Source organism: Lipophrys pholis (assembly GCF_963383615.2).
Source record: "Lipophrys pholis genome assembly, chromosome: 10".
In the NCBI taxonomy this organism is placed as follows: Eukaryota; Metazoa; Chordata; class Actinopteri; order Blenniiformes; family Blenniidae; genus Lipophrys; species Lipophrys pholis.
The window spans coordinates 16,164,242-16,192,195 of record NC_137640.1 but is presented as its reverse complement, the minus strand read 5'-3'; the positions used below and the strand labels follow the sequence as shown (position 1 = coordinate 16,192,195).

Sequence of the window (27,954 nt, the reverse complement as noted above, 5' to 3'; positions counted from 1 at the left end):
TTTGTTGAAAAGTGCTGAATTGGGTTTTCATATCATGTCTAAACTAAACAGCAAATACTGTCACCATTACATGCGCGTAATATATCTTTTCCTGAATAACTGGCTTTACAGTTGGCTCATGATTTATGGATGTTTACTTTACTGCTGGCACTCCTCGTGCCCTGGTGCATTATAAAAATAAGTTATATACACATTCATTTACGCGGTCCCTTATTTGAATGGCCATCCATGTCTAGTATTTTACGTGTGTGCACTATATACTCATACTGTACATACAACAAATATATTGTACAATATAGACTATGCAGTGAGCTTTGCGTGAAACTACTCTGTCTGGCATTTGCCTTTGAATGACTTGAAACATACCAGAAAGTGTGGAAAATATTATTCAACCAAAAATTTACTGATTACTTATATTTCTAAGGTAAAGCCAACAGATACAGTATACTCTGTTTTGACAAATCTGACAAAAACAAAACAGATTTTTCTATTCTACTTGTAATTATACTTAAGCAGTAAAAAGTTAATTGTTTCTCCACCAAACAGGCGCTCAAAAAAAAAAAAAGCATGAATAATAGCCAGAGAGGATCATTACTCTGTTGAGTGAGAGTTTTGTTGCTGACCCAGCATGGGTAATTGGGTAATTAGACTTTCTGATGGTTTGTGTTATCGTCAAAATAAAGATCTGGTTCATGGGAAGCCTTGCAGGGCGAAGTAACCTGATTTCACCCTCAGATGCTGTCAGCTTGTGCATCTTTTACACTAAAGTGGACTACAATGAGAAATCAGAGACTGTGGATACATCAGGGTCGACTTGTTGAATTCATTTAAAGGTAGGAGAGGTGGGCTCCGGGTTCCAGGTTCAATCCCTGCCAGGGACAGGCCATCACTGTGAGTCCCTGAGCAAGATCCTTGACCTTCACCAGCTCTAAATGAAATACGTTGAAATAAAATAAAATAAAGTAAAATGCCCTTTTTGCCATCTCATAGGGCCTGATCGACAACAAATAGGTGCAAATGTAAAATTGTGTGCAGGGATTTATGGAAACTGATCCACCAGATTCACAATATCCACTTAGTGCATTGCCTTCATGATTTTGGAATATCAGGTGTGTATTCCACATTGTGCAAAATACTGGAAGGAGTTAATGCTAACTGATCAACGTACAGCACACAATATAATTTAGTGCCTCTGAAAATGATGCATTGATCATTTCCTATACCAACACATCCACCACCACATTGGTGTGTTGGTGGGGGCGCAGTGCTCCAGTCACACAGATGAGATAGGGGCTTCACTTCAATAAAGTCCTAGCTAAAAGAACATTGGTCAGACCATTAGCCTGAGCTTTTTATTTCAATTACTTTTATTAAATATTCAATTGTTAAAAATGGAAACATTAGGATGCCACTGTGAGTAAAACTCAGATTTCAGGAAACAAAATATAAATGGATTTACAAAAAACAAAAACAAAACCATAGTATACAAATGTACTGTTGTACACTTGTACTGTTCTGGAATCGTGAATCAATACAAATTAGTAAGTGACATAGGCTTTTTTGATGCCTCCACGCTTTATAAGTCACTCTTTACCATAATTAATGATACACTTTAACCTCCTTATGTTAAGTTCCAACATTGGTCGCTCAGTTTGTATTATAAATGCATGATTTGATGTTTAATTAGGTTAGTGGGATAATGACACGTCTCTATTGACTCAAATCTCAGTTTTACTTCTCAAATACAAAGAGGGTTGAATTTTGTTAACATTAAATTAGCTAAATCAGTTTATGGCCCAAGGTCCTGCCTCAGGCGCTATGTGAAGTATGCACAGATCTGTCAATGTATAATTCATTAGATTTTCATTAAAGTGGAAAGAAGCCCTGCCTTAAAACAGCATAAAACGATAACTGGTTTCATTGTAGAAAATGTACTATGTGGCACACAATTTTATGATACTGACACAAATTCAATTTTAGGGTTCATAGTGCAATTTATGTTATACATTATTGGGAATATACAACACATTTTAATAGCTTGCTGTGTTTCAGTATCAAGATAAGTGCAGTTTTATCCAAAGCACTTCTGACCCAAAAGACCCATTGAACACCAGCTGAGCTGTTCACATATAGCCTCATTTCTTAAATCCCCAAAGAGACCTAAAAACTGTAAGCAATATTGGATATGGTGTTCATAAATGGACACGCTCACAGCATGTGGATGTGCATGTGGAGTGAATGATAACTACATCGACATACATGGGGAAATAACACTTTTTGCAATGCTCACAGAGCATTGGAAGTACAGATTGTCTTTATTGAGGTACTCACATAATCCAGCAGTCATGACATTGAGAAGTCCAGTATTGGATAAAAATCTGAATTATTAAGTCATATTCTATGAAAAGGCTTTCTTTTTGTAAGCAAGAAAACAGCCTCAGTTATAAAATCAAAGCAATTATTTATATAAACAATGATTCTCAATCACCTTTCCCAGGTGAGGGCGTCCCTTGAGACTGCACAACAGTGGTGGCAAGTAAAGTTTGATAACAGAATGTCCCCGTGAGGGATAACTGAAGTCTTGTCTCGTCTTGTCTCGTCTTATCTTATCTTAAAGCTCCTGATGGTCATGTTTATAGATACTGAAGCTGCTAAACTTACAAATTTCAGTGATTAATTTTCAGCAATAATGACTGAATGCTAAGACTTATTGTTTCCTTTTCCAAGAAGTTTCAAACGTCATATTCTTCTTCTCACAGTGGCAGTATGGAGAGCAAAGAAGTCCAGCTCCTCTCTGGGATCCTCCAGAAGGACAGGAGAAAGGCCTCCTGAGAACAAGAGGTTCTCTCAGAATAATTGAATGATCTCTGTCGTGGGTCTGGGGTTGACCCTGAATTCTCCTCCCAGGTGGACATGCCTGATAAAACTCTAATCATTTACCCGGGCAAACAAAAAGGCTTATCGGAATTCATTGTATTTTATATAAAATCATTTTTGTCCTTTTGTTCAAAAAATAATAGAGTCAAATCTATGTGACAAATTGAATTATGCTTTGTATCACTACTATTGATTAGGCTGGTGCACCCAGACAAATGTTCATGCTCATAGAATATGGCTGTAAACCTTCAGGGAATACATCTGATTTGTAATTTCAGCCTCATTCGAAGCTCACATGTCTTGATCAGTTTTAGACTTCGACTTAGACAGACTGTCATTTAGATTTACATCAAAATGAAGTTTCAATGCAATGGCTCAGGGCACAGCATGGATACTGACAGAAACAATTTATACATAACATAACATAACATAACATAACATAACATAACATAACATAACATAACATAACATAACATATAACAATAGAATAATAGAAATATAAAAACATGGACAAAAAGATGAATAAAAGATAAATGTATTGTATAGTCTAACTGCAGGGTAATAGTTCCAGAAATCCGACATAGAGTTCCTTCGTGGAGCAGTCCTGTGTGTGGGTGAGGTGGGAGACATATTACGCTGCTGATGATCTCCACTGCTGAGCTTTTGATGGTGAGAGGAGTGTGGCTATGCTGGTTAATCCTGAGGTCCACAGTGATCTCTTTTGTTTTTGCACCATTCAGGATCAAGATGTTGGCCTTACACCAGTCCACAAAATGTTTCATCTCCTCTCTGTAAATCAATGCTATTATTGATGAAGCCCACTACTGGTGTTTCACCTACAAACTTCAGGATGTGGTTACTGGTAAACCTGGCACAGCTGTCATGGGTAATCAATGTACACAGCAGTGGACTCAAGACACAGCCCACAGGGGAACAAGTGCTCAGGGAAACATTTTTTTCCCACCCGCACACACTGAGGTCTTTGTGGTGAGGACGTTGAGCAGCCAGTTACACAGGTGAGTGCTAAGACCAAGAAGAGGGCAGTTGATTGATCAGATGCTGTGGTATGACGATATTGAACGCAGGGCTCAAGTCAGATGGTCTAGACTCAGATGGAGTAGAGTGGAACGGTTGGGATTATAAGCAAAATGGTACGGGTTGAATGTTGAGGGGAGTTTGGAGACAATATGGTCTCATCATGATGATGATGAGTGCTACTGGGCAGTAATTATTTAGGGAGGATGTTGTGTTGTTCTGGGGTATGGTATGATTGTGGTTGGCTTGAAACAGGATAGTACCACAGGCTGGTGCAACAAGGTGCTGAAAATATCTGTGAGAACCCCAGCCAGATGGTCAGCACATTCCTTGAGCACCTCTCCTGGCATATTGTCTGGGCCCGCTGCTTTCCATATGTTAACCTTCATCAGGGGTCTCCAGACATCAGCTGGGTCCAGGCAGAGGAACTGGTCATCAGGGTGAGATGTTGTTTAGTGCATCAAACCTTCCCAAGTAGTTATTCAGTTCATTAAGGAAATTGATGTTGCTCTCCCAGGAAGGGGATGGGGCTTTATAATCAATGATGGTTGTATGATCAATGATGGCATCAAGTACTGCCACATTTTCCAGAGTTTGTGGGATCATTGAAAAAGTCCTGTATTTTTTGACCATGAGCACGCTAAGCCTGGTTCAGGTTGGTTCTTGCTGTTTTTAGGCCACTATGTCACTGGATTTGAAAGCATCATTCCACGCTTTCAGCCTTGCAGGTACCTCACTGATCATTCAGGGTTTCTTATTGGCCTGTGTGGGGATATTTCTGACCCCACTAACATCTTCCATGCATTACTGGATGTACCCAGACACAGACTCAGTATACCCTTGGATGTCCTCAGGAGCTGACTGTAACATGTCCCAATCTGTGCACTCAAAACTGTCCTTTAGTGCTTCCATGGCTTCTGCATGCCAAACCCTCACCTGCTTCATAGTAGGTTTTTTTTCCGGATCAGCAGAGGCTTGTATGCAGGAGTTAGCATCACAGAGAAATTGTCTGAAGAGCCAAGGTGGGAGTGGTACCCTGCCTTGAATGCCTCTCTGATCTTGCTGTAGCTCAAGTCCAGTGTATTCTCACCTCTGGTGGCAAAACCCACACACAGTGTTCATAATGGCCTGATTAAAGTCCCATACCACCATGAAAACTCTGTCTGGATATGCAGATTCATGTCACTTATGGAGTGGTAGAGGACACTCAGGGCTTCTCTGGAGTTTACCCTGGGGGGAGTGTACACTGCTATGATGATGATAACAGTGAATTCACCAGGTAGATAAAAGGGTCTACATTTAACAGTCAGTCGCCCCACATCAGGAGAGCAGTACTCTGCACCTTTGCACCAATTGTTATTGATGTTTATGCCACTGTCTTGGGACACCGCTGTCTTTGGATTTGTCGGTGAGAGAGACGCTTTTGTTCAGCCTGAATATTGTTAGCCCCTCCATGCAATCGGCATCATCTGGTACGGATGTATTCAGCCAGGTCTCCTTGATCCCATATGTTCTAAAATTGCGACCGAAGCTGCAGAAACTGCAAGGATGATGATTGATTCAGTATATTTTAGCTGGCAACCTCCTGTTCCAGTACAATATCTAATGTCTGCTCAGTTTGTTGGGGCAGATCGGCGTGGTTTCTTCAAAGCACTTGCTGTGGCCAGTTTTAAATTGTGGTTTGGAAATGATGAAATCTTTTCATTTTCTCTTCCAATCATTCAAAAAATGGGGACAAAAGATCAGCTGTGCTCATCTGGGAAGACACGTCAGAAATGTAGCAGGTAGTATGTACACACTAATTAGCTTCACTCTTAACCCAGGAGAGTAGCTTCCTGAGTTATTTGCCCATTCCTCAAACAACAACGAGGTTACTATTTTCCCTGACCGCCTTTGTTCTTCTTTTGCTCCCCTTCTCTTATACCACTTGGCTTTCTCTTTTATGAAAAGCACTTCGGCATTTTGTTTACAAGTGCTTTAAGCAGTAATCTAGAAAATTATGTAATGGAAAACTTGAGCTAATTGTGCCGCTTGGGCTTGTCTCCAGGAGCTCTCTCAGATGTTGCTGTCAAGGGAGCTGTGTACCAGTTAAACTTGTCAGAGCCTTGAAGGAGGGAGGCAAAGGTGTGGATAGGAGGGGATCCTGAGGATGAAATAAACAAGATTAAGACGAAGGTGTACTGTAAAAAATACAGCCAATAAGTTGAACCAGAAGGCTTAACGAGGGATGGTTGCCTAGAAGAATAATTACAGCCAAGGCTTTTCAGTTTGTTAACTTTGTTGTGTTGAAGGATGAGATCACATTTCAATTTTGGCATCTAAATATTCAGGCAAGACTTTCCCTTCTTGATCACTACAAATGTGATTACTGCTTTTTTGAAACTCATCAGGTTGTTTCCTCATTAAAGTTGTTTTTAAGGCCGTGGTCTGGTCCATACACTTCCTCTGGCTTGTTGTGCATGTCCTTTTTTTAAAAATAAATTGGTTTTGACTGTAGAAATAAAAAAAAGTACCTGCTATACTCACTTTATTTCTGATTTTGTATGTTTTACTGAAAGACAAGGCAGTGCTCATCTAATGCAGATGCATAGGTATGTGTGTGCTCCTGCGGAACCAATAACTCCTTAAAAACAGATGCTGTGGATTTATTTTAATTAAACAAAGCCCTCCCCCAAAAAATCATAAAACAGCTGGGCATTGGTGCTTATACCAATTGCTCCATTAACAACACTAAATATGCAGTTGGTGAGGCTACATTTCTGGCTACAGACACATTTGTTGGTTTATTATTATCATCACTAAATGAATGTAAAGTGAATGCAAGGTTGTGACTTATGTTGTGTTTAATAAGATATAACATGCAGTGATGATGTCTTCAGGCCTGTAATTGTGTCTTTTCTAAGTAATAAAAGAGCATTTTGTAGTTATTTATATGATACCTATAGGAACCCTTTAACTCTTCTTCAATGCTTCTTTAAATAAATGGAAACTATTGTATTGTGTTTATGGATTTTGATCTCGTTTCAGTGCACACTGTAACAGCTTAATGTTACACGCATCTCTAAATGTGTTTGAGCTTGTGCAAAGTTTTCCTGATGTCCTCCGAGAGCCTGGATCAAGTCTATGTGGCCCCCACATTGCACGTGGTATTGGCTCTTTCAAAGAGACTTAAGATGGCCAGTGTAGCGTGGGGAGCTGGTTTTGGCCTCAGTGGCTTTTTAAATGACAACATGCTGGGACATAATGCTCCTCAAACTGCAGCACCGCAGCCTCAGCCTCTGGAGAGCACTTCACTCTTGAGTTGTGTTCAGTCAAGTGAAACCAAGATTACAAACTTGGTTTGGCAGTCTCGTTTAAACTTTATTTTCCCAAGAAAAGCATTTTTGGCACCATACAAATACAATCCTGTGAGAGGTGATTTGTCAACTTGTAAGTAACTAAGTAAAATGTCATACATAACAAAGAAAAACAAACAACCTTTTTCAGCAGTTTTATTGACTCTGGATCTTAAAACTTTGCTAACTGTTTTCAATGAAACAGTGCTGTCTTGCAACAGCTCGTGTGTGTGTGTGTGTGTGTGTGTGTGTGTGTGTGTGTGTGTGTGTGTGTGTGTGTGTGTGTGTGTGTGTGTGTGTGTGTGTGTGTGTGTGTGTGTAGTGATATATTTTGAGATTTTTCACTTTTGGTCTGGAAGCTTGTTAAAGTCTTGGTGTTTAAGTGGTGATGTAGCGTCAGCAGTTCAAGCCCTTTTAGTTTCTGTGTTTGCATGCTATTCCTGTGCATGCTTTGTTTTTTTGTTTTTTGTTTTTTGTTTTTCATTTCTACAGGTACCCTGGTTTCTTTCACATGAGAAAATAAACTGCAGTTTAATTTGGATTTCTACATTGTCTATAGGTGTGTGTGTGTCTGTCGCTCTGTGATCGCACTTTTGATTGACTGCCCCAATCAGCTGAGAATGGATTAGTTACTATTGCTGCAACACATCATCAGTGGGATAAAACTAACCTGTCTCACAACAGTCTAACCTTACCTCTCGTTCCCAGTTTATGACTCTGGTTACTTGTTTTTTGTTACTATGGAGAATGTCAATTTGAAAGTTGATGTTTTGTTAAAAGGAGATTTTGAGGAAATTACATATACATACCTTATTGTATAAATACATTATTATCTGATCATTTATGTAATTAAGCTTTCACAGCTCTATTAAAAAAAGAAAAAAAAGAAATCATACTTTTATCTATCCCCTTAGGGAAATTCCTTCTCTGCATTTCATCTTTCCTGTTCATAGTTAACCCTAAATATACATATTAGGCGCAGTGGGACGGCCATAGTGTGTCATACAATGACTGTTTCGACATTGTGTCCTGCAACAAGACTGACAGTGAGCCACTCATTGTAATCATGTGTGATGGAGCAATGATATAACGACAACATAGGGGTTAAATATAATGGTTAAATATAATTGAGCAGCTTTTCTGATGATGTAAAAACAACTGAATTTCTTCTGATGCAAAGCAGCTTCTCCTTGACTTCTAATTGTTCTTCAAAACAGGAGTTGAGGTTATGACGCATCATGTTATGACATTAGAATACACTGAGCCATATATGCTTTAAAAAATGTAGTGGCTCATTAGTGTGAACTGAGCAGATTTCAACTGTCGGCAAAGCTGTAACTGCAATTTTTCCACTTGAGTGGGAGCATTATCTTGGTTGTATGGGAACTTATCAGAGTAGACATTGTATCAGAGAAAAAAGAAGTATGAAACAAGCCACAACTTATTAAAACACAGACAGACAGAAACACACACACACACACACACACACACACACACACACACACACACACACACACACACACACACACACACACACACACACACACACACACACACACACACACACACACACACACACACACACACACCAGCAAAAGCAACAACAGCAGCAGCAGCAGCGCACACCAACTGTACAGAAGCAATCAAGCATGGAGTCAGACAACTCATATTGGCATCTGGTGTACTGACTCCATCTTGCTATAACACTCAAAGAGCAAAAGAGAAGTGAAAAAGCACAGGAGTGGCAACAGTAATTTAGTGCAGTATTTAGTACACAGAGAACTCAATCAGTAGCTCAGTGCCACGCTGTGTGGCATAGCAGTTTGGAAATGCATTCACACGCCGTTGTGCTGAGGATTAGCTGCTTATGAGGTCTAAAAAGTTCATGTGGAGGTTTTGCTGACCTGATTAGGGATGGCACAGGGAAATTTGTGGTGAACCTCTCACTAATCCCCCCCATACAGTGCTAAATATACAATTTTAAGCGGGAGAACTAGGAGTCTGGAGTCTGGCAGAGGCTAATTGGAAAAGATAAAATGTCACAAGGATAATTGTAGCAATTTGAAGGTACGTCTGTAGCCGATAAGATCATTACTGGGTGTTTGTTTTAAATGTAATGACATAGAAAAAAAGGTTTTATACCCCATAGAGCAGCTAAATTGAAACTTGTGCTACCCCTTTGTTGGGACCCAAGTAATGTGTTAGAAGACAGTGGATGTCAGTTGGCGGACACTGAAAGCTTGCTCATGTTTTTGCGTGACCAACACATGAGGGTGTTTCACTTAAAAGCAAGGAGTGGGGGCGAGAGGGGTATTTTCTGAAATGGATGTGCCCACCTTGGTAGTCACTGTGAGGAGGGGCTTCCCTTCTGATGACGCCTTACTTGGTATCTCCTTCAGGACCATGGCAACAGTCCTATCTGCAGCCCTAGAGTCTTTCCCCTACAACAGTGAAATCAACAATGACTTGTGTCAGGACAGTTGGACAACTCAGTGCTTCCTGCCCCCATCCGGGGCATCTAATAGAACAGACTTTATCTTATGATGATGGAAATGCTAATAATGTGTGTGGGGCAGTCTAATAACAAAAACATCGACTAGAGACACATTTCCACGAGACTATGGCAATGAGGAAAGGATCACTGCACAATGTGGTGTTGACTGTGGACAGAGATGAGCATGGTTGTTCACAGCTGCATGTTTTCACATTGTAATGACAGTTACTCTTGTAATTATTTGGCTTTAATATACACATCTGAAGATTTGAGTGGTAATTTTGAAAGCTAGAAACTCATGATTTAACAAATTAAACCAGCCTGAGTCTTAGTTTAAACCCTGTTCATCTTCTTTGACTCACAACACCACCAACAACTGTTTATTGTCATGACTTTTAAGTACTTTGATTGAATATTGTGATGTAACTGTCTCTGAAGCTGAAAACTACTTGAAAGCTAAAATGAGACTTCCCAAATTCAGTCATGTCATAAAACAAGGCTGCTTCTCTTAATTAATCATCAATACATACAAGCAGTACTTATACATGGTCACAGCATACTTCATACTACCAAAACACACAAGAAATCCATTTAAGCTTTTGTATTAATCGTAGGTCAGGGTTCGCAAGGTAATATGTTGGTTTTTCACAGAAACATTTTTTTTTACATTAAAATTAAAGTTTATACAACATCTATTGTATGATTTATGATTATTTTGCTGTCTTATGAACAACTGGAATTCTCTGTAATAATAAAAGCTCAAGACTTGAACTACAGTCCCAACAACTTGTGGCAAAATGACAGACTAAGTTTACAGTGTCTCATGCAAAATTTAGCCAATGTTTTTTCTACTCCATCTTTGGGTTTTGGTACAGCTATTATTCAAACTGTTTTTGTTTCATGTGTATTGACAAAACAATAGTACTTCACAAATCAAAATAAGAACCAAAGTGAAAACTATAATAGCCCAATTTTGGTAAATAGAAACACCAGGAATCATTTGCAGACATAATTGTCCCTTTCTGATCTATGCTGTTTTCTAAAGCAGAAGGACTGAAAGGAGTGAAATTATCTAATTTAGTTGATTCTACATTGTTCTGAACTCAATTGCTTCTTTTAAAGAGGACGTTTCATGCTTACTGTGTACCACTCTGTACTAATCTCCTCTTCATGTCGCGAATAAAAATAGTTCTGATGACAAATTTTATTCTTTTTCCACCCCCATTGCATGTCTGGTTTCTGGTTAAGGCATACTTCACATAATACAATCACAAAATCAAATATATACCAGGATGTTTTAGTTCAAGACTATCGGGCATATCCAGACTAGAACATGCTTCTTAAAATAATACACTGCTTCAATAAACGTCAAAGCATAAATTCTTCTGAACTCCATGTTTGAAAACAAAACCCTTCACAGCAAGACAACAGTGTCCTGCATGCCCAGGCACAAAAACATTACAGTACAAGAGGGAACATTTGGTGTTATAAGAGGATGGATAATATTTTCCTGCCTGTGGTTATATGTTTTAGTAGCAGGTCAGCAGACTTCATTAACCTTTTCACTTTGCATTTTGCCCACTACCTCCAGTTTCTCACCCTGGGCTATAAGAATGCTTGAGGATCAATAATCAACAATAAAAATCAACGTGCTGCAAAACCACATAAACCAGTGTTGTATATGGAGCTTTACACAATTGCTGTGGCTTTCTTCCACATCCTGCTATTAGCTATTTATTGATTGATTGATTGATTGATTGATTGATTGATTGATTGATTGATTGATTGATTGATTGATTGATTGATTGATTGATTGATTGATTGATTGATTTGTTTATTTGTTTGTTTGTTGTTACTATAACTCTGTAAGTGCAGTTATCATGATGTTGCACTCCAAATATTAATTACTCTTGGAGAAAGTCTTATTAGTTCACATTTATGTGAACTTACAATTGCGTCTATGGGTATTACACACAACTAGAAATCATTATGTCTGTGCTTGGGAGATGTCTAATTCTATAGGAGCGCTTAATGGCAATACATACCTGACTTTACTAAATTTATCTTAATAAATCTCTTACCTTATTTATTCTACTTTTTATGCTGTTTTTAAAAGTTTTATGCATAAATTTCTTTAAAGCTCTAATGTGTTTCTATTATTAGTATATTTCTTCTTTCTTTTTAAAGTTTTTCCGTATTTATTTTATTTCTTTGTAAAACACCATGAATTGCCCTGTGTTTGAATGGTGCCCTATAAATACATTTTCCTTGCCTTGCCTTACATTTCACACTCCTGGAAAGTGGCCTGATTATTCCTTTTTTCAATCCAAGCCACATTTGCGAGAAACGTGCATTTGTGAGATGAACAGCAGAGCTGACTATCTGGATTGTATCTTATTGCTGACCTGATGCCAGTCATGACCTCAACACAATTAAACACTTGCGAACAGCTTAGGCATGCTGTTCATGCCAGAGTAAACAAAACAAGCGCTTTAGCTGACTTGCCACAAATGTTGCTTGAAGAATGGGAAGCCGTCCCACAGCAGTGTGTGAACAAGCTGATGGCGGCCATGAGGAGGAGGTGCCAGGCTGTTACAGCCATTGTTCCACATGCTACAGAGACTTCTGCTTGTTAATCAGATGAAGTGTTACATTGCCAATGTGTTGTGTTTTTACACTTGAACGTTACAATCTTCCAAAATGTTCATGAGCAGTTCGGCTCTGCTGCTTGCACCACAAATTAATGTTCCTCACACATGACAAACATAATTAAAAAAAACACTAATACATTAGCTCTCAAACATCCTCCTTGGTGATGCTTAAGTTCTGCATTTGTGTTGCTGTAAATACTGTCTTTGGGACTGATCAACCAAAAAGTAGTGTGTATTAAAACAAGTGTAATCACACTGTCAAAACTGATATAGGGAGCATTGAAGATCACACTATCCATTGAGTTCATTTGGCTTCATGAATTTGACATATCAGGAAAGAATATGTGGCAATAGATTAATGTACAATGTGCAATGGGTTTTCCTACCTCTGAAAAAGCTTCAGATATTATTGCATTTGTTTTATCTGCATATGAAAAGGTGGCGTAAACCGGCTCAGTCTTCAGAAGAGAGGCTACGGTTACTGTGAGTAGAAGCATTTGCTTTGGCCCTTCACCGCTTTTGTTTGTAGAATTTATTACAATATATTTTCTACATTTTGTAAAATCCCTGACTTTGTGAATGATCACCTCCTACACTTTTTTGTACAATTCATTACACCACATGCAGGATCTTAGAAAATCAGGCCCATTTGATCAAAATTCAGCATATAGAGTGGCACATAATTTGATCATATAACCTCCGATAACAATAAAAGTCTTTAAGATCATAGATGCTGTATTCTATTTAAGCAAGCTAAATAAACATTTTGGGAGAAAAATTCACAGCTTTACCATTTCACAACAGACTATACTTTTCATCAACAACAGCTCTTTTTCCTACAAATTGATGTGCAGGCCAGATGGAGATAAAACTTAGTTCTACAGTTTGTAGAACCACTGCCACTGCCTCCGAAGACAGAGCATTAGGCACTCAAGGAAGCTTTTAGCAGGATCCTATTAAGGCTTTTCACATTTCCATTTGCCAGAAAAATGAATTTGGCTTTTCTTCCACTGATTCCCTCAACTGATCACGTCACAGTGTGCCTGTACCTAGCCCTGAGGGCGCCATCTCTTGAAAGCCTAATGCTCTTAATAAAGTCCCAAATGCCACCTTCTCCTGCATCTTTTGCTTTGACACACTCAGCAAAAATGAACAACATTGCTAAGATGCCGCCAGGGGCAAAGCAGCATTCACACAGCCGGAGATGATTCAGAAAAGCTCTAAACAAGCCTAAACACTTGCTTTTTGTTGTTTTGTCTGAATGGCTGACGATGAATCCTCCTTCTGTGCAGGTATTATAGGAGCCAACAGCGTGGAGGATCGTCCATCATCAAAGCTCTCAGTTTGCACTGGCAAAACTGTTTTGGCAGACCAGCTCAAATGTTTGCTGTATATATTTGCTAAATAGTTTTTTTCCCCCCTCTGTGAATACAATATGATGCAAATGTTTTAGACATTCGAGTGAATTACTATCACGTAAACCCTTTAGACGGCAACACCTATTCAGTGACAGTGGATTCAAGCATCCAAAGTCCAAAACCCACTTTCCAGATGGACATCGAATAAGGACTTTTGCAGCAACACAGAGCCGAGATTTGAACTTCTTCTCTAAAGTCAGTATGTCTCAAAGACACACTGACACAGCGTAAATACACATTGATCTGATACTGCTTAGATCACATTGGCAGATACTTAAAAACAAATGTGTACATGTGTACCTTGGACAAAAATTGCTTATTTAAATGCAGTGACCATTGTATTGACAAACTGGTCATGGATACTGTCCCACCTGACAAAAGATTGCATCCTTGTTTTTAGTTTAATAAAAGCTGCTCGTTATGAACAATCTCCACTGTACAAGTATTGAGAACCAGGTGTTAACAAAGGTCTGATGTCTGTCCTACCAATTGCTTGTCTACTGCTACCTACTATATGTGAGCTCTCACATTTTGAGGGTTTTGTTCTTGGTGTGATTGAAAGACAACTATCTCATTTACAGTGTTCGCAGTACGCATAAGAGGAGGACAGATCCCGTTTCATTTCTGAGCCTTATTTGAAAGTTGCCGACCGATCTGAAGCTGCTACAGCGAGCTAAGAAACCAGTGCGAAAACCTCTGTTATAGCTGGATTTTTAAATTTTTTTTTGACAAAATGTTCTATTCTCTTTTATATGTGTTCAGGTGTGTTAATAAGACGAAGCTCTCTATACTTGCCACATGCTACTGTATAGTGTGTTTGTGATAATGCAGTAAGGTTTTTGAAGCATGCTCCTGTGATACTGGTAGACCTCTCACCTCACAACTCTCACATGATTTGCTCTCAGCTTCAGAGAGAAATCTCAAATAACAGTGGAGACCCTCTCTGTAAATGGAAAATTGATCACAAGGAAAAAAGAGTGCATACTCTAAACTTCTTTCCACACTACTCGCAGCAGTGAGCTTATAAATGGTGGCGTATAATAATGACTCCAGCACCAACTTATAATAATGTCACCTAAAAGATAAGTAGTGAATAAATGAGGTCCATTATTTTTGTAGTCACACACCTCTTAAGGTATATGACTCAAACTTGAATGACTCTAGGAGCACAGAGCACAGCATTATGCTTTCCATATCATCTCCTAATCATAGTTATTAGATAAAGAGAGACATGATTCCTTTGGATCCCAGTTAAGAATCATTTCATGTTAATAAAAATGTAATCTTGATGTATGTCACCTGTTAAAGAACATACAATACATGTGTGAATGAGTACCCACACTCTGTGGAGACCTACAGCTACTGCAACCATAACTACTGCTTCCATACATGATACTTGTCTTCACCTCAAAATGTAATCTTGACATTACATGGAGTTGAGTTTTGTCTCCATATCTCAGACAATTACAAGATAGTCTTCACTGTATTCACAGATTTTGCTTCCATGTGCCAAATTGCTCAGTGTGTCATATGATTCGGAATGCTCGCGAAATCAAAGCGAATAACTGACTTTCAATAGATGTATTTCTGTGAATATGGTAGGATAATACCTATAAATATTATTGTGGGTCCTCAGTTTTTACTGCCATAATTTTTCATGAAGTTGCTCTTGAGGTTTTCTTTCAGGGCAAAATGTGGGGCTGATGTTTTATGGAGATAATGTCTCGTATTGAAAAAAGAGTTTTAGCAGCACACATCCAAAAATGACAAACTTGTGGGATTGAAATACTATTTTGATTACAGCAGCTCATACATCATTATGAAAACAATTGGCCTGTACAGCACAGTGCAAGTCTTTGCTGCAGTCGCACATAAAATACAAGGGATTCATTTGTTACAGATCTTACCTTCTATTACTGCCAGAATCTTTGAGACATTTATGTTCCAATACAAATTACTTCTTTCTCCTCCATGGCTTGTCAAAGGAACATACATTTTGTATCTACTTATGATACCTGAGTAATTTGTAAAGACTTGAAAAATGTGACGTGATGTAATTGCCGGTCAAATGAACATCTTTCGTCTCTCAACAGACTCTAACTCTCAAACAATGAAAGAATTTAACCGCTCAGTGATTCAGTGCCCTATTCCGTTTGTAAAGCAATGTGCTTTCCGCCTGTGGTAGAATTATCTTATTTAATTGCAATTATTCAAATGTGCACATTATTAAAACAATGAAACTCAGCATGGTGGGTTCATCTGTTGTCTCTAATCAGTATTGTTTTTTATTTCTTGGTTCCATAATTTTCTCTAGAACAATAGTGCCGTGCAGGCCATGAAACTAATTAGAGGTGTCAGAAGATGCAGTAAAGTTGTCTGTTTTTCAATTGTTTCTTGCATGCTTCTGGTGGCATCTAATGCTGTGTGGGAATATTATGTCACAGTCCCAGAAGCAAGTGAGAATGTTTTTTTTCGGTCATTTGAGCTGACAAGAACAGAATCAAAATTAATTCTTTACATGAAATTGTTTTTTTTTCTTAACTACATTATCTCTGTGTGCTCATTACATTCATTAAATCACCCCGTTGTTACTATTGCACAGTAAATTAGCATTTGGAGAATGCCATAAAGTTAGCTTAATCCAGGGATGTTAAAGTAAACTTAATTTTTTTTTAATTAAAGTGAATACTAAACAAATCAGCAGTGATCTTTGCTCAATTGAAACCTTCACATGTTTGTAACCACAAACAACACACTTGTTTCCACTTGTTCATGTTTGCCAAGGATTTAGGTGCAGTCAGCCACAGTGGTGATGAAGCAGTAAGTAATTAAATGCTGACCAACTGAAACCAGATTTGAAGTGAACAATGCAAACGTTTCAAGTTATTTTAAAAACAAATCGTACTATTTTTGTAGTTCGCCATGCTATTCATTGTTGCTTCTTGCTGCTTGGAGGATTTTTTTTTTTATCTTTGAGTTTGTTAAATGGAATTACAAGACATGCAAGATCTATATTTCGATTTTCATAATAACTGTAAGAGAGGCTGTCACAAAATCAGTGTGTTTATTTCTCAATGGCCATTCTTGGTCCTAAATTATGTGGCAGCTTTCCCTTTCACAACAGTCTGATCAGTTTCCTCTGCAGGAAAACCCCTGCTTTAGACCGCTTTGCACATTTATAAACACAAATGTCCTCAGGGCAACTTAGTGAGTGCAAATAATGGAAGATTAAATTGCTATTGGTTTACAATACAATCAAAAACATTTACGATGGTTTAGGACACCACGTTTAACGCCTCTTATGTGTGCACTGAGTATTTGAAATGGGAAAAGGGGATGTGAACACCATCACATGTTTCTGCACCATAAGGTTTAGACCAGTCACAAGTGTGCCTCCTTCAAACTAAGAATAATTGTTGTGACCTCTTGGCTCAAATATTCTTTCCATAAAATATATATAAAAAAACCCACACAAATATCAAATTAAAGTGGATGCTATTCTGTTTTCTAACATTCATGTGGCTTCAAAGGGAATCAGCTTATTCTGTTTGTGGATACTTTACCTAGAGTTTGCTCGCTCGGCAGCACTTGGCTGGTGATCTGTGTAAAAGTGTTTGCCTGTCAGTAATGTCTACCGTAGCAATGTGACAGACAAGTCTGTATGGATTTAAGCTTTGGTGATGCTTCAAATCCCTCAGTCAACAAAAGAGGTTTCAAGCGATTTGCTGAAAGCCACCCCGTGGCTGCATTTCTGCACCTGCAGCATTTAACGACCGTAGGGTATGTCAGACTGCTGCTGTGGCTGGGATCCAAAGCAAATACTGTGTTGAGTTGGGTTTGGTGTACTCAGCTGTCATATAAGTGAGACAGGCATTGTACAGTGGACACATGTGAGAGGTTGATAAGGAAGTGTGCAAAAGTGTGGATTCAAAAGCTGTTTTTTTATTACCACCGTCTTTTTGACGGTGTTGTTTATTATTTTTGACAGTGAATTTTAGCTCAGTCGGGTTTGTAAAATTAAATGTAAAGTTGCTCAGGAAATAAGTACACCTCTGTGCATTTAAAACAAAGGAAACATTTAGAATTGATCCAGCCCCCTCACGACAGAATGGAGATGTATGTGGATTGCAGCTTAAAATAAGCTTGACATCTGTAGCATACCTGCTCAGTTTAGGTGTATACCTTAAGGCACATCCAAAGAGCTGATTACGATTGACTATTAGATCATGCGAGCGGTTTAAGTAGATCATTTGCTGTTTAAAAAATGGAAAGTTAAAAACAAAACAAAGAAAACTCATACATTAAAAAAACTAACAAAAAAATTTTTTCCCTTTCCCAATTTATAACAGATCCAACAGTGTTTGTCCCTGATAGGCATGAAAGCGAGCCTCATCTTATCAGCTAAGACCCACTTAACTTTAGTTTCATCAACACTCCCGACAATAGCTGTCCCCTATTAGATTTACACAGAGGTAACTCATTTCACTCATTCTCTGTAAACCCAATTTCAAAGTATCACATCCGGATGCATTTCATCATGGTGAGGGTGTGCCAGAGATTTCCCAGAAATAAAATTATACCGTGTGAAAGGCAGAGGCCTGTAATGCCTTATAACGGTGATGGAAGACAAAGAAAACGCCCCTCAGGGTTTCACACGCTATCATTTCTCAAGAAAACGATGTGAACAAATGCAGTTAAAAAACAAACAAACAAAAATGCTATAGATCCAATTACAGCCCAGCATTCAGGGCATTTTCAGAACATCAGAGTCTGAGTGGAGAAAGCTTTCCACATGTATCTCACAAAGATAAGGCTTCATTAGACCAGATGATATGTGTGAATGTAAAACTGCAACATAAGGAGGTGGTAGGAGCCCCGAACTGAAGCTACATTTTTCACCACATCGCTGCCAGTTTGGAACTCAAACATTGGAACAGAAACATCGCAGCTACTGTATAAAAGTTGTTTTTTTTAAATCTTAAAAATAAACACCACAGAGTTTTTTTTAAGGCATACTCCAATGCCTAAGAACAAATATTAACCAGAGTTTTTAACCCCCACTTTGGTCAAGACTTTAGGATTCCCTTATCTGATTATTAAAGAAGATATTAATTAGTGTCCACACATCTTCTATAGACATAACCTGTACAAAACCAATAAACTCAATATTTCCCAAAATACAAATTTTTGGGGAAAAACTGAAGATTGTTATAAATAAATTGAGTGGACTCTCTAAATGACCAGAAACTACTCTGACCACTTAAGCAATTTTTCAGTTTTTACTTGTGAAAACACAAGATAGGAGAAAATACTGAACTGTTTAATAAAAAAAAAAACACACACATTTAAAAAAGTCATATTCGTCTGAAATGAATGCATTCAGCTGAATGTGCAAAGTAAACAATGTTTGAGTTGTTCAGCAGTAAAGTGAGCCTGTGACTTTAAAGCATTCCATGTGCTATAATTGGTTTCCATGAAGCTTCACGTCACATAATGTAAACGTTATCAAGAGTCCGGAGGACAGTAACATCTGGATAACTGCCATCACTACGAGGCAATTTAAACACACTAACGTAATAAATCCCTGAGGAAATGTGAGGCTATAAAACATTAGAATATAGAACCTTGCATTAATTAAAGTCACTACCTCACAGTTGCCTCAGTCAACCAGCAGTTGATATAAACATCACAATTCTAGAGACATACTTTTGCCATTAAAAACGTAATTAAAACTTAATCACACCATTGAGCATGTGTGCCAAATTTGAACAAAATTTGAATAAATGAAGAACAAATAAAATTATTCTAGGTCTTCTGGAGACATTTTTAATCAAAGGAATATACTGTGAAAAATAAAACGGAGCAGCGGGTGACCATCTCTGGCTGAAACTGAGTTGAGATTTAAAATGAGTAACTTCATCATCTAAAAATCTATCTTTTTACATGGGTCATTTTTCCAGAAGGGTAGATGAGAAAAAATGTATTTTACCTCAAATACAATTTGTTGTTAAGGCTGTTAACACATTTAACACAGTGTGTCATTGACAAAATGTAATTCCAACTATTTACTGACCCTGAAAACTATCCAAATGAATGCTGAGACACTACAAATTAATAAAAAAAAAAAAAAAATCATTCTCTGATGAGGAGATCCTCTCCCATCAGTCCAGAGGAGGGTTGCATCTGTCTGTCATAATCCCTCCATCAATCAGTTTTCAATTAATCACTCTTTATTGATTATTCCTCACAAATTGCATTATGTACATCATTCAGGATTTCCATCCATTATTGCAGATATGTGGCCTCAAGTTCAACAGTGTAGATTTTTGAACAGCTAAATAAGTTTAATCTATTCACAATTAAACTGGACCGTGTCTCTGCACTCAATGGACGTATCACAAACCATTAGCCAACATCACAAGTGTATATACACACACACGCACGCCCGCAAGGGAATTCTCTGTCAGACAGTGGCAGGACTGAAACAGCACAGCCATTAAATTTACATTTTACAAGACAGACAAAAGCTGGTAAACCAACTTTAATTCATTTGATTATGCTACAGATCTAACTTGTGCTTATTTAATATCAAACATCCATGTAAAACACAATTTTCGAATATCTAAGAAACTACTGGATAGTATCTTTCAGTCAAAAAAGACCACTTGGCATATCACGGCGCAAATTCAAATTTTTTAAGAAACTGCTGCCAAACAAAAGTGAAAATCCAATTCAAAGCATGGAATTTACAGAAGTTGTAACCTTGTTAAACCCAAAAATAAAAAGCTTTGATGGAGGCAAATGTGACTATATGTTTTCTTTGTGAAATAGCTATACATTTCTGAAATGATAAACATTATTTGAAGTGTTCTTGTTTTTCTAGTTTAATTGATAATTCTAATTGTGAGGATCTCTCCTCCTCCTAGTCAGACCCTCCTCCTTATAATCAGGAGTAGGTGCAGCTGTGAGTGTGGAAGGACGAAGGAGTGACAGTTTTTCAACAACAGGCACACAAGCCTGTAGAAACTAGAATTTATGAGTAGTTGTATCATTTAAAAAAGGCAACCACGGAGAATATCTTTTATTTGTTTAAATAAAGTGTGCATCTTTATTTGAATCCAGGAAAATGTCTCCGCAAGTACTTTTTACATTCGGTGAGTCGAAAATCTCCTCGTCAAAGTTTAATTCTTAATTTCAATTTTTGGAACGTACCAGTAACATCATATGTTGGCGTGTATTCTAATGAATTTGAATGTAAATGAAATGTATTGGAATCATAGCTTAACCCCAGTTCACTTCCACATGTCGAATCTTTTCATTCACAATTTCTGCCATATCGTTCCATTAGTAGTTTCGGGCTGGTTAGCTTTAGGGCTCACAAAGTTGTTTTTCTGTACCTATTTATTTTTCTGCAGTATCATATGATTTTCCCCACATCCCCCCCCCCCCCCAAAAAAAAAATACATCAAGCACACTAAAGACACTGGCCCCAGTGCTCACCTGAATGCGGTCCAAAACAATACCGACAATAGAGCAAATGGACATTAGGGATTGTTTTGGCTGAGACCTACACTGGTTTTCTCAATTGTGGTCTATAAGGACTTTCCATATTCTTTATTGTCTTTCTCCCACAACACACCTGATTTAATTAAAAAGGCCATTATCAGGGCTCCGCAGAGCTCGTGAATGACCAATTCAATTGTTGAATCAATGAGAAATCCTAAATGTGCAAGGCAAGTGACATAATGTAAGGTTGCTTGTACATGAATCAAAAGGAAAGATTACTTTAAAAATTATCTCAGATTGGTACAAGATGATGCAAGACATCCGCACAAACCAAGCGCAAATTGTTTACTGTGGGGTTATTTTTTGTTGTTGTTGTTTTTTTGGCTCTCTTATATGTGTTTGTTCTCAGGTCCTGTCGTTTCATAATCTGCCTGCTGGTTTAGCATTTCAAACACAGTCACCTCTGACTGTAGGTCAAGATGCCAGAGGTCAAGAGGTCAGGAGGACACAGCAAGAGGATCATATCCATTGCAAATCCACTCTCTCAAAATGAAATAGGGGTGAAGAGATCATTTCAAAAACTTATCAGCTGACGAACCACATTATGATACTCAGAGTAAGCCCTCCAGCCTGGACAGGAGCAATATGTGGTGGACTCATGTTGAAACATGAACATGCAGGCTGCGGCTCATGAAAAATTAACGCAGGATCACGGAGCATGTAAAAAGCATGTCAGTTTCAGGTTAGACTGTACAAGGACTCGACTCACGAGGCACTGGTATCATACACATCGTGTACAGTATGTTTGAACCATTAATATGTGTGTAGACTAGACACTTTATCCATTTGACTAAAATTGTTTGTGAAGTGGTTTGAGAAACGGATCAGGAAGCATCAGCTTCAGTGTCAAAGTGGCCCGTGGTATTCGTTACCTTGAGGGCCTCCCAGTTGAGTGAACTGAAGTTATTTGCTCGATCTCATGAAGTCTAATGTGATTTGGCACAGAAAAATGTGTTTTGGAGGTTGATAGTGTACATGGTTCAGCAATCTGACAGGACTAACGTAATGGCAATTTCCAATACAAATGCATACATTTACATTTTCATAAAATATTGTGTTACTTGGGCTGCTTATTGAAAGAACGTGTGCAGTTGTAAGGATCTGCCTCAGAGTACAGGGAATGCAAGGCATGTATGGAAAAAGTTAATTGGATTAGAAATTAATTAGACTGTTGAGAAAATGTACAGTTTGTTCATGATGACGTCTCTTTAAAGGAGCCCACGGAAAGGCACTATCGTCTCTATGCAGTATTCATAATTACATCTCTGAGGTGAGAAGCATTCCAGGAATCTTTCTCTTGTATATTCTCAAAGGACTGCAATTGTGCCTTTTATCATGTTTACTTTTGTTTCCAAAAGCTCACATCCTCCCTTCATTTTTTTCCCTTAAAGCTCTATGTAATGTCTGGAGGTGCTCATATTCAGATACAGTAAAACAATGTTAAATAAAATCATAATAATCCCGTTTTTGATGATGAGGCCATATTGAACTGTGAAGCTTTAAATTAAAGCCCATCTCTACGGACATCATGTTGTTTTGGAAAACTTCAGATAGGTTTTTTTATGGTCATGTCAGCTACAAGGACATTGATTCAATATTTGATGATAGTGGTCATAACCCTGCAGAGGACAGACAAGTAAACTAACCTTGTAGGAAGTTCTGCCGGCCACTGATCACTGAAGCTATCGGAAGCTTCACAACTACAGGAATACACTCTATAGTCACGCATTTCTGAACATTTTAAAGTGACATCCCTGTTTTCTTTCCGTCATTTGTTGCATCCAAGGGAGATTTTTGAATAAGCACAAACTAAACGTCAGGGACGGCTTCCAAACCTGGACTGCTACTCATTGTGGTTGGCAAGTTTGTTCATTTAGATCCGAGCAAAGAAAGACAGCTCATCAGTGTGGTTGTTATGTTCAGCATTCAATAAAAGGAATGTTTTGCTCCAGAGAGACATGTTGTGCACTACAGGAATTCTAGGCATCTCGCCGCAGCACAAAGTGACATTTTCTTAGCATCATGATTAACCTCACATCAGTTCTTGAGGAATTCTCCGTTTTGTTGACATGATTCACGTCGTCGTACAAAATAAGATACAACCACTTATTGTACATTGAAACAAATGTTCAGTATTGGGAGAGGGGTCTTTACATGTGGGGGTTTACATGTTTTTCTTGAGGCCATTTGTTGTGAGTGCTCAAACGTCCTTTCACAGTCTAATGGCACGAGTACTACGCTCGTTGGGTTAATTGGTGAGTTTAAATTGCAAAGGCAAAATGGATGAAACGGACAGAAAATCCAAGCTATTTGACATATTCCTTATGAATCATGAGTTCATGAAAAAAGTTTTAAAGGGACATGTTGGGGAAAAAGTTCTGGAAAAGAAAAGTTTTCCATGCGTACGAGACCTAATCATACATGTGATGTGTGACATACAAGTGATAAAATTATATTTTTGAAGTGTCTGTCTTTGCTGTTGCAGCGGTTCTGCAATTTTACAGCCAGGCTGCACATAGTGACTAATGTTTTTTCTAGAAAATTACACTGATTCAGTCCAAGAAAACAACCTGCAGTAGATAGTAACACATTAATAATAATAATAATAAAAAAATAATGATATGAAAATCGAAAAATTAAGACCAGGTTGCTATTAAAGGGTGAATTTAATTTCCCCCTGAAAAATTATCATGACTGGAAAATAGGCTTTTTCCCCTTAAAATTAGAAATAACATTTCATAAGTCTTCTCATAAGTCCTTCAACAATAGAATGCTGAGTGCATGGTTTAAAAAAGCATGTTGATGATTTCATTGCTGCTTTCCCAAAAGCCCAAATGACCTGGCAGCAAGACTTGACACAACAGTAAGTGGAGCAAGGCCTTAATTTTAGCTGTGAAACAAATAAAAGTGACTCAGTCCTGTCCTCCGTCTTTGTCTCAACAGCTACAGACCAACATTCAGAAACACATGAGCCATCTGTGAGCCTCTGAAAAAAGTGGTGAACCTGTAAAATACCAGCGATTCAGCAATTCTTTATACGAGTTTCCTCCTCAGTGCACTAAGTCGGCCAATACTAATAATATGCAGCGTTGGCATGTTTTATATGAAACAACAAACCTGCTCTGAGTGCTCGCAGGGGCAGGTGTTGGCACCGTTTCTTCATATGTTGTGATATATGGTGTTAAGCAGTGATTCACAGTAGCATCAGCACCCCCCCCCCCCCCCCCCCCCCCCCCCCCCCCACACACACACACACACACACACACACACACACACACACACACACACAATGTCTTTATGACTATGCTATGCTCAAGTGATCCATCCATTCTGATGGTGAAGACTGTGGTGGATGAAATGACTTGATATAAAATTAAGCTAATGAAAAAAAAAAAAGTAATTCCTCCACACTTTCAACCCCTCCCTTGCAGGTGTAATCACATAGACACATCTGCAATCAGAAAAACATTACACACCCTAATTCACCTCGCCCTTCACTTGTATTGCCCCGAGTCAGGCTTGTTCCTTCCTCATTAGTGCTCAGTAAGACTTGCACGAGTTCCTCCAGCAGCAGCAGCAGCAGCAACAACAGCAGAACCACCAGCTGGAGGGCAATAAAAGAAGCTGACATTATATCTGTATAAGAGTGTGGTCATCCTGTCTATTGCTGAAATGCTGCTGCACATCTCCTGCAACAATTAACCTATAAGGGAGAAGAGTGAGGGGAGTAACGAGTAATGCTTAAAGATCACTATATTACCGTTACGATTCAAGATGCATTTCAATTATTTTATGTATTTCACTTTGACATGAAACAAACTAGTTTTGTCAAACAAACTTGAAAGCTGCCTGCGTTTATCCTAAAGTAACTTATAATTTACAGTAGTACATAGTATAATATCATTGCTAAACTCAGATACAATCTTTGTCTTTTCTGAAGACTGTGATCTCTGCTGGGCTGGATGGTATTAAGTGGTTAGTGCTCTACCCAAAGTCAGAATATACCAAGTTCAATTCTGGATTCGGAGACCTTTCGTGTGGCGTTTACAAGGTATTTTTGTCTGTGGGCTTTCTACTGTGGTTTCTTCTCGTGGTCCAGAAATCTGAATTTGAAGTTGATTGCTTGTATGTATGAATGTGAGTGAGTATTGTCTGTCCCTCTGTGTTTGCCTGGTGACAATGGTGGAACCAACATTTTGCTCAATGCCGGCTGGGATCAAATCCAGCCCTTCACGTGATCAATTTTGATTTATCATTTCAAAGTTATTCCCATTTTACTCCACTTTCATTTTGTAATTTGTCTGCTCACATGATTTCACATGTTTGAAATGAAATGTGTAGCACTTCGTATCATGCTGACTTGCATGAATTTCATCAGATTGATTTAAAACACAATATTTACAAGGTTAATAACATGTTTTTTTTTCCCATTCTTTTTCGTTTGTTTACCACCTTTTCAAGTCAACATTTTGTTGGGAACTTAATAAATAACATATATATTGGCATGTTTCTTTCATACCTCACCTTTCCTTGTCATCTTGTGACTAGAACAGTGAGAGATATGAGGATGGCAACAATGGGAAGAGAGTGCAGGATTGAAGGATGAAAGAAATTTAATGGCAGCTGGGCGGTAACACTGACCCTCCGGCTGAACTCTCCCTCGGCCTCCACCAGCACTCGCTCCCCCTTTGATAACTCAGCACACAGTGGCAGAACAAAAGCCTTCTCCTGGCCCTAGTGGCCAATTTTCCTTTTCCCCATTACCTTCCTATTAAGGAAAGCTGTGGAGAAAGAGGACACTAAGCCCCTCTTGCAGAACCACTCCAAGCCATCATTTACGCTGTAGCTGTGTCACTATGTGCAGCTTTGCCTCCTGCTGCTAATGATGAGATATGGCAGTAAAAGAAGGAGGAACCCATCTGTGCATTGAGCAGGAGGGTACAGTAACCTGATTATTAGTGGTTGCCTGGAAAATAGCATTACATTACAGCAGAAGACGCATCTTTCATGTTGAGCCACTGAACTGCCCCAGATCTGAAAGCCTGCACTGACTCCCTCTGTATAGATAAGTTTGTCACAATGCTTTTAAAAGGAGCTGTCACACTCAAGGCCTTAGCAGCTGTTTTAAAAAAAAAAAATGGTTTTCTTTCCAGTTCATGCCTATCAATCCTGTCTAAGTTGAGATCCATTGTGCTTCAAGAATCCATGTAGAGTCAGCGAAGCAGATTGAGGTGCCTTTCATTTAAATGACAAAGATGTTATTACATACAGTGGACCCCAGGGAGTTGTAGCTCAGATGTGGACTGTATAAAGAAAACAGATCATATTATGCAGCTTCGAAGCTGAGCGCTAATCACATGGCAACCTTTTAATGAGTTGACTTAAACCAGAAAATTGCCTTTTATGCTTTGGATACCTGCAATTCAATCCAGGCCCACTCGTTTGTCTGTTCAGTCTCAAGTATCTGTGGTACTGAAATAGACCCTGAGCTATTTATGGGGAGAGAGAGCGAGCAAGAGAGAGAGAGAGAAAGAGAGAGAGAGAGAGAGAGAGAAAGGAGCTTGAGACATCCAGTAGAAACAAATCAGAGTCGAGAACCTTGTCTGTGATGTCGTACTTTGGCACAGAAGTACTATCAGCTAAATGCTATAGTCAGCATGGCAAGATGCTCACGATGACAACATTAACATACTGATGCAATGCAGGTATAATATTTGCTAATTAGCATTTGGGTTGCAAGCTTGTAGGTGAGCTCCCAGGTGTGTTGATGTTGCAGAGCAGCATTTTTTAAATGGGAATTTGTGCCTCCTTCGAAAGATTTTTTTAATCCACTTCTCCTCTGACCAGAAAAAACCCATTTCTAGTTTAAAAAAACTAAACAATGTTCGAATAAAGCCCTTACTAGATAATTTGTGCAATGGATATAGAAAGGTGAATTGGATCATGAGACTTTAAGATGTAGGCAACTGGATTTATAGAATTATTGTTTAATGTTATTTAATATTTGTAAGGCTTTCTTCTATAGGTTTATTTTTTTAGATGTTTATTTTATGGAAATTAGTGCAATATGTGACAATTGTACCAAACAGAGAAGCTAAGCAGATTTTTTTTAAGGGATCCCTTATTTATTGAGATCAGTCAGAACAGGATCCTTTAGGATTCATCACGTGGACGTCAGTAGTGTTTGGTAGTTGAAAAATTAATCAACAAAAACCAACACTCGCATCTGCAGATTGAATAGAACAATTATAACATTATTGTCATTGTGCATGGCAACCAAAAAACATTTCCTGTGATTAAACTATATTTTTTATGATAGGCTTTTTTAAAATCTCTTTCTACTATTCCATGTTTATTATGATGATGTGGATTTCAGGCAACACCTTTTTTTTTTCCAGTAGTGACGGTAGTGAAACTGAACCTTAATCAAAGCAAACCACTGCCCTATTAAAGTCATTTTACCACCATGGGCAATTACAAGTCATCCTTGTTGACTTCAGTGCCCCTGTGATGGTACCTTTGCCCTGCTGGTACACACAAACACAGGCACAAGCACACACGCGGTAATCAGGTTGCCC

The 27,954-nt window shown here is 38.4% G+C and overlaps 1 protein-coding gene across 1 annotated transcript in view; it reads right to left on the bottom strand.

Annotated features, from left to right (window-relative positions):
• Positions 1 to 27,954, bottom strand: part of pex5la (peroxisomal biogenesis factor 5-like a) — a gene marked incomplete at both ends in the record, with an annotated part of 81,045 nt that overhangs the window by 34,085 nt on the left and 19,006 nt on the right. The window contains one exon of the mRNA XM_080473133.1: positions 9,584 to 9,688. Coding sequence (XP_080329259.1) covers positions 9,584 to 9,688 — 105 coding nt within the window. The remainder of the gene's footprint in view (positions 1 to 9,583; positions 9,689 to 27,954) is intronic.